The following is an 8,757-nucleotide window of genomic DNA, read 5'->3' as shown; positions in this document are numbered from 1 at the left end:
AATGGCCTTTTAATTGCCTTAAAGTTTGAGAGTGCTTGTCCACAGTCCTGGATTTTGTCTTTTGTTTTTTGGGCGGGGGCTCTATGGCCCTTCTTGCCTGCCCCCCAAGAAGTCTACAAACGGCCGTGGTTGCACGTATACGATATACCGTATTTAGACTAGTAAGGCTGCATAAAACATTGTCAAGAAATTCACCCGCAGCCATTTTCACTGAAGCAAACCCCTTCGCTCCCAGCTATTTTACTGGATTTTGACTGATTTTGCAAGGCCCACAGAATATTGTGTTCTGTCGCTATAAAAACATATAAAAACCTACCAAAAGAAAAATTTGAGTCTCTTCTTTCATCAGGGAAAAAAAAAGTATATTTCTATCTGTTTCCGTTTTGCAGAAATTATCATTAGAATATAGCTAAGTTTCATCATTATTCACAAATCTGATTAAAACTGTGGGAAAAGAGCTTTTTTGCAACATGGGCCTGTTTGATCTCTTACACTCTGCTGGCCGTTTTTGTAATAACTACTATTGCTTCAAGCGTTTTATTCAGTTCAGAGGCTGCATCAAAGCCTTCAGTATACTCTAGCATAAAAAAAAATGTTTGAAACATAAATAAGTTTTTAAAACATATTTATACGTTTTTGGGAGCAAATGAGTTAAGAATAACAACCCTATCAACATTTCATTACAAACACAGGATCACACCGCATGTGAAAATAATTAGACTTGACTGCGAAAAAGGGTCAAACGAACACGTTGCTGTAATTAAATCTGAGCTGTGTGCTTCAATCAAGAAGCGGATTCCGTTAAAAGCATGTCTTTTTTTTTTTTCAATGCGACCTAAGGTAACAAGCGCTCATAAAGCATGCATCGAAAAATGTGATGCAATTTCATCGCTGCGGTTTTGCACAATAGGCTGAGAAGCGGAGGGGCGAGGAGCTCGTATCTGGAGCCTTCGATCTGATGTCCACATGCACTTCTCAGATGGATTACACACTCTTTTTTTTTTTTTTTTTTTCATTCCTGAGATGAGATTACATGTTACATGCTTTTCAGATATCTGCAGCTCACTGCTTTGAATTAGACTGGCTTGCTTTAATAGTTAACGGTCAGTCATCATTAACTGGTTATTGTTTTAGATGGTTTGTCATGAAGTCAAATCTTTTACAAGATGGGGCTTCTTTTTTGGCCAGGCGGTCTGGCCAAAAAAAATCAACTTATTTTTGGGAATTCCCTGACATGGATTTGTTACAAAACTCAACAACGGTTGTGCAACCCATCCCTCGCCATCCTCGTTTTTGTAGTGAAGATGAAAGTAAGTGTTGCTGTCAAAATAAGTGAGGAGAGGCTGACAGGCTTGTGAGGAATAACAACCAGAGGCGAAGATGTAAAAGATTAATGAGCGGACGCCGTCAAGAACAAATCACTCACATAAAAGCTCCGTCAACACTAGGCAGCGTGACTGCCCACCCCCAACCTCGGCATCAAAACACCCGATCCTCTCTCAACCTGTCATCGTTTCTGTGTTTGCAGCACAACGTAGTTGTGACGATGGACTCCGTGCTTAATCAAATGTGAATATACTGCACACGTATGATTCACGACCATACATTAGTGTCAAAGTTAGAATAAGCTTCACACATTCAGCTGTGAAAGCGAAACTACAGGTGTTGTGTTTTGTGCTTCCGTATCCATTTTTCACACAGGTAATTTGTCAAATGTATTTTTTCCCCAACCTTCTATTGAAAGCGAGTGCTGAGAAGAAGCAGCAGTTTAAACTCAACGAAAACAAGGTTGAAAACAACTTTAATGACACAAAAGCACCAGTAGATGGCAGTGATGCACCATTTCAGATCCACTGAATGAAACATCGAACACAGTATGTGTTAGCTCAATAAAGGTTTGGAAGCTCTGCTGTAAACACCAAAGACAAATTGCCATTGACAGACGACGAGTCCAATGTCGGGGCTGGGTATCGATTCTAATTTCCTCAATCGATTCGATTTCGATTCACAAGAGTTCTGTTCGATTTTTTTCTGATTCGATTCGATATACTCAGGGATGTGATTTGACCAAAGTGAAATTATCTGAAAATTTAGCCGGGGGTCTGGGGGCCGCTGGCACCCAGCTAGGTCCAGGGTCCGTGTTTTTAAGTACTTTCAATGCACTCACATGACAAAGAAATAGACAAAACAACAGCATAAATTTTCAATGTATTTTGAACTATCCCATATAAAATGGCAGTTTTAGTCAACTCAAAATCAGTCACATTCAAAAACATTGGACTGCCTTTGCTTTTAAAAACTATCACTGAGATTATCATCATATCTAACTAATGTGATTACTAAGTTAACACATAAATAATGTTGAAGAGTTCAAATTTCATGAACAAATAATTGTATCATGACCAAATGAAAAGTAACTCATATTAGAGCATACCACAAATGTCTTTGTTATAGCAGAAGATGTTATCTGTCGGAGTCATGTGCATACACAATGAACTACAAAAAAAAAAAATAAATAAAATAAAAAAAAAAAAAAATCGATTTTTTTTGGGGGGGGGGGGGTAAAAAAAGCGGAATTCCGCGAATTAGCGGAAAAATCACATCCCTGTATACTTCATTTAAATCCAATATTCATCAATTATTTAACATCAATTCTTCTTAGATACAAAAACGCCACAATCATTAAATTCCAAATTCAATTTTGCGGAGGCAGTAACAGCTAAATGATGAAAGTAACACGTTATAAATCACTTGAGTGTTACACAAACATTGACAGATTAAGGATGAGATGAAAATATGTTCATAATTCTAATTCAATAATTGTAAATACACATTTAAAAAAAGATTCTGAATTGTCTTAAAGTGCAAAAAGTCGGGTATTTCATAAATGTAAGAAAATACATGTGTGAATGGTAAATTTCAATTAACAGTATGACACCAAAAAATGACCTTTAAAATTCTATTTTCTTAGGAAGTTATGGGAAAAGAGATATTAAAATAATCGAATCATGGTTTTATGAATGGATATCAGGCTCAAAAAGTGAAATCGTGTCGATATTGATTATTCGATTTTTTAAACCTAGCATTAGTCCAATGTGCACCCCGCCTCTCGCCCTAAGGTCATTAAAAAAAATGGACAGAAGGACAATCAAGACAACATAAGGCAACCTTCCGTGCGATCACGTTCTTACATCGGGTTCGGCGCTGGTCTGCGAAGTGACAGACGCCGAAAGGTCAGCCACGAAGAGTCCTCGGCGGCATGCGACGCTAAAAGGCTGCCGTGACCTTCAGGCGGTGGCGTTACCACAGGGGGAGAGTTATGATGGGGGGGGGGGGGGGGGTAATGGCAACACGGGGCCGTGATTAGCGAGTTAGTCGCATGGAATGCAGTTCCGTTTTGAGTATACGAGTATTGGTGGATGGATGGATGAAAGTGTTGACCCAGCAATTTTAAAACGGCCACAATATATATACCCCAAATTAATACCGTATATGCAAATGCACCGCAACCATCTCCCAAGGTGTCGGGATATCACACGAGCCGCATATCAAATCACCGTTGAGCTGATCCACAACACAAGGCCAGCAAGCAACGCCAGTTAATTGCCCAGCTTCGCCGCTAAAATGTCACACCGGCGCCCTTCCCATGTGGAGCGTTCTCATCTGCTAATAAATGTTTGCCTTCGCCTCAGTCAGCTCTGAGGCACATTACCGTCATACGACGCCATACTGGCAAAAAAATAAAAAATAAAAAATCAAGCGCACCTGGCCGCTGATGTAATTAACTGCTCTTATGAGATCTAATTGAGCTGGGCGGTTCATTTTTAATGTGACGGCTCGTTTAGCGCGGGTGCTAATCAGATAGCGGCGCAAGGGATTTACACGGTTGTAAATAGGGAGGTTCAAAACCGCTAATGTCATTTGCTCACCTATGATTGTTTTTTCTTTGCAACCTAATTAACTACAGTGTAACTCAACACCTCCTTTTTTTTTTTGTTACATGTTTTAATGAAGAAAAATAGCACTTGTTTTTTTTTTTTTAACCATACCATAATTTCTCCAGCTACTAATGCCAGACACTATTCGGGTAAATATGGTATACAGCATAACTTAAGTGTCCTTGGCATGTACTATACACATGCATGCAATTCCCTATTAAAAGACATTTCCCTCCAACGCATTTTGCTTTGATTCTAACCAGCAATTAGGGAAAACGGTATCTCATTTATATGCTAATACAACATCTCTGATGCCATCCCAGACAACGCATGGCATCACAAGCAGAGCACCCGTGTGAGCCTGCCTGAACGCACCGATCGGCAACGAGAGGTCAATGTCTGAGGCCGCTCTGCTTTTATATTGTGTCTGCGTTAATCACATGACTTCAAGAGTTGACTCTCAATTAATCACAAATTTTATATCCGTTCTAAATGTACAATAAAAACAATTCTAGGTTTTCATACCCTTGTTATCAAAAGTAGAAAAAATTGGTGAAACTAATAGAAATAGTTAAAATGATGTTTTGACGTTTATACCCGTCAATGGCAGTGAATGAGTTAATACATGCACTGAGCATGAAATACAGTATCAATGCTGTGATGTGCATTGGTTCAAGCAAATGCAAATGCGCATGCACGTATTTTGTGCATATTTAAAATAGCATTTTTGTCATAGATCCGATTAGGAAGTGTGTGGTATATGTGGGCCCCCCCAGCCGCGATAAAAACAATTGTGGCCCCCTCCATCATTGAAGTTACCCACCAACTTTTCATGTGATTTCCTCTTCAAAAATACATGGAACCTTTTGTAATACTGTCACATTCCTGAATGTGTGTGGCGTGTCTTTAATGTAGCAGCACCAGGACATAAATGAGAAACACAGTATTGATTTTCAATCAAAACATTGCTCGCTTTTGTTGCATTTTCTTAACCTTGCCGTCCCCTCAACTTGAAGCTGCCCAATTCAATTTTTCTGCACTGGATTGTTCCCCGACTGAAAGAGGGCTTTAATTTACTTTTAGCGGCTGCAAAAGGCATCTGTTGTTTGCGGAAACACAAAACAGGTAAATACAAATTGTACTTATAAAAAGAAAAAAAGGGCGGGAAAAAAATCTATAAGAGTGGGGGCTGCAGGTCACGCTGCCCTTCCTTCCATCCTGGAATATGTTACATTAATTTTGCCATTTTTTGTGAATGATTTGTAATTCAAATGTCTTCATGTTCTCTAGATTTTAATCCATTTAACTATTCAAATAACTGGTTTGCTATTTTATTGTAAATAATGAAAATATTACATGAAATATTTTATAAACACATTTCATTCTATTTAAATTAACTCATTAAAATGAACATATATTTTACATAATTTACATACACAACTATTTTATATCTCCGCAAATCTCGGTTAAGATTTGAAAAATCGTACTCGTGTCTTTTTCAAGGGCTTTGAGTTTGGGAGGAGTTTCGGTCCTGTGTTAGTGCTGGTCACCGCATGCCCAAAAAAACACAGTTGACTCCTTGCAACTCCTAAACTTTTCATGTAAACTCAGTCACTTTGAAGCCAAAGTAAGAGCGTTGAATTATTCAACCCAGTCCGCTGAGCTCAAATGTGACGAGCAAACAAACAACGGCACGGAGCTGCGAGAGAAGATTCAAATAAGCTCACGTAGACGATGCCTCGTTTGGCGCGGCAGTTTGCTTTCCGGATGCAGGAAAATACGACGAGGATAAGGAGTTGCTTTCAATGAAATCACCTGAAGATCTTGTATCAATAACATTTTTTCCTTTCTAATCATAGTGACATTACAAGCCTGCTTCCTTATCAAATAAATGTCTTAATGTGACCTTATTATGAGATTTAGCCCCGCCCACTTGACTTCCACTCATCCCCCAAGCATCGCCGGGCTGTGATTTGCATAATCAGCCATATGTCAATGTACGTTTACTGCATTCCTATTACGTTTACCTCACGTTTGGATTGAGGGAAGTGCAAACCTTTTCACACACAAAAATCTCAAGACAAAGTTATTTTTTTATGTAGAGGAGCCCTTTGCTATTGTCTATTTAAAAAAAATACTATAATAATAATTTAAAACAGTATAAAATGTCATGTAAGTGCAATTGTGTACACTGTATGCAATAATAATATAAAGTGATTTAAAGATAATGATTTCAAGTTATTTTCCGTCTTTACGTAATGTCAGTATAGATGATGAAGAAATAAGACTATATGCTGTATACGTCGTTTTTGCAGGTGGGCAGTGCAGAGGTGTTCAATATGTGCAAGATAATAGAGGTGAGCCTCCTCCACACCTCGGCTACTGCCCACGCCGTCGCTTTCTTGGGCAGACACACACGCACGCGCGCGCACGCACGCGCAGGCTGTGTTCTCTGTCAAGTTGTCTCCGGGCTGTCATGGAAGCATTTTGTGATCTCGTCTTCCTCACTAACATAAAAACGCCTCATGCTGTTTGGGAGTCCTGAGCTGGTTTCAAACCGGCACTCACAGGCTCACTAATGATGCCAGTCTTCAGCATGTCCATGTGTGTGAGTGTGTCCATTTCTCTTTAACCCTATAAAGTATCATATTCATAAATACAGGACATTTTGAGCACGCTATTTCATGAGTATATTTTTTTCCCCATTAAAATTCTGACGTATATGATCTGACACATGCATTGCACGGATGATCCATTAGAGGGCAGTATCACCCAGCTGATGGCTTTTCCAGAGATTTTGCAAGATCGCCTCAATTGAGAAAGGAGAGACGCCTATACTTATTAATATTGTTATTTCGGATTTTTGGAAATACTAATATGTTTGATTTGATCTGTTTATTGTTATATATTTTTGACAATTATAACTGTACGAATTTAAAGCATTGTGATCGGATGTATCAAATATGACACAAGTTAAAAGTTATATATGGAAGTAGATTTTTTTTTTTTATTATTGTTTGTTCAAAATGACCAATAAATACTCTATTTACAAAGAATCAGAAATTTCTCTCATATATTTCATGGTTCGGGCTTTAGAATTAAGAAATCATCTGAATCCTTTCCAGGATCAAACCGTCAAAAAAAAAAATCTAATTGGCATTAAGCAATACATTAAAGTGCCCTCGGGCTGACATTGTTAATGTCACAGCTTACCTGCTTCCTGGGTTTGGTCTTGTGACGTTCGCAATCTGAGCCCGATGGGACTTTGACGTCAATTCCAATGGACAGCAGAGGGCAGTATAAGGCCAAAATGGCAGCGCCCTGAGATTGATAACAATGGATGGATTAATATGCTTCGTTTATTCCATGAACCCAATATTAATCAGAATAGCATTTTGACTAGTCAGGGCACATATTGCTATTTTTCCACAACCCGCATTTACCGCAATTGTTAAAGATGTATAATATATTCAGAAACAAATCACTGAATTCTCTTTAATGGTGTGAAACAAAGTTCAGCGCTGTATTCTAAAACAATAATAAATTTACTCACCTTGTGTTGGTGCGTGATGGACAGAAAGTGGAGGCGGAAGACTTCTGAAGGCGACTCAAATGAAAAGCATCACACGTGGCCCTAAAAAAAAAGAAGAAAAAAGTAAACCATACATCAGTCATAAGTGAATGAAAATGCCTAGAGAGTGAGGTTCTTCACATAATGATAAGAGCTGACTTTGCAGTGATTTATTATTATTTATTTAATTGTTTAGTTACGTAAATAAACACCCCTGGCTACTTTAACTTTGTCAATGTTGCTGTCACTGTAAACAGGGTTGATTTGTAGCTTCTTTTTTTCCCCTCACAAACATTTTTAACAAAACTTTTGTGAGGAGTTGAACCCATTATATTTTTGTGAGACTACTTATTGAGGGGGCCAAGATTAGGATATGTCAACTTGTGACATTTTCCTTTGCTTCTCAGTGAATAATTTATAAATGTTAATGCCGTAAATGAGGCGATAATACGAGGGAGATGGATATCTGTAAGATTATATAATATAATACCCCTGAACAAAAAAATTATAAATAGCGATATATAGATAGCGATATATAGATAGCGATATATAGATAGCGATATACAGATAGCGATATACAGATAGCGATATACAGATAGCGCTATACAGATAGCGCTATACAGATAGCGATAGCTAGCTAGCTAGCTAGATAGATATTTTGAGAACCACTGCATTAACTTATTAGCTTGCATTAGCTTACTTAACGCTGTTTGTTTACCAACAGAGGGAAAGATTAAAATCAATTTACCATCCCAGACCTACTAAAACAGGCTCAATTCCTCATCTTGTGCATATGACAATAAGAATTCATTCATTTGTTTGCCTAGACAAACCAACACTGTAGATAATGTCAACATTGCTTGTTCAAAATGTTCCCATCAAGGGTGACAAAACAACAGTGTGGTAATTACAGGAGTGTAATTGGACGACATTGATAGACACGCGGAGAGGCTAATTAAATAGAGCGTTTCGTCACATTTGGATGCTGACAAACAGGCTCAGGTATAATACACGGATTGATTAGCAGCCACTTTTTCCTCCAGCCCTCACAATGAAGCCTTTGGCCTGGTAAGTAATTAGGAAGTGAGCACATGCTGCTATCGAGCGGCTCGCAGAGGCTGAGGGAGGCACTAATTGTTTTTTGTTGATTGCTCGGCCTTTTTGACGGAAAAGGAGGACTCTTGACCATGCTAGCGAGAGTGTGGTTTACACAAGAGAGACAGAAAATATTAGAAATACAGAAGTGCC

General features: G+C 38.5%; 1 protein-coding gene across 3 annotated transcripts in view; it reads right to left on the bottom strand.

Moving 5' to 3' along the window:
• LOC144045046 (uncharacterized) overlaps positions 1–8,757 on the bottom strand; it is a 63,869-nt gene that overhangs the window by 52,949 nt on the left and 2,163 nt on the right. For all 3 annotated transcript variants that reach the window (XM_077559858.1, XM_077559864.1, XM_077559851.1), the window contains exons 2-3: positions 7,492–7,572; positions 7,152–7,259 (exon numbers count right to left, since the gene is read on the bottom strand). In XM_077559858.1, the coding sequence (XP_077415984.1) occupies positions 7,152–7,259; positions 7,492–7,572 (189 nt within the window). The remainder of the gene's footprint in view (positions 1–7,151; positions 7,260–7,491; positions 7,573–8,757) is intronic.

Source organism: Vanacampus margaritifer, chromosome 1 (genome assembly GCF_051991255.1).
Source record: "Vanacampus margaritifer isolate UIUO_Vmar chromosome 1, RoL_Vmar_1.0, whole genome shotgun sequence".
Taxonomy (NCBI): Eukaryota; Metazoa; Chordata; class Actinopteri; order Syngnathiformes; family Syngnathidae; genus Vanacampus; species Vanacampus margaritifer.
The sequence above is the reverse complement of the archived record's forward strand: the minus strand, read 5'-3'. Positions and strand labels throughout refer to the sequence as shown.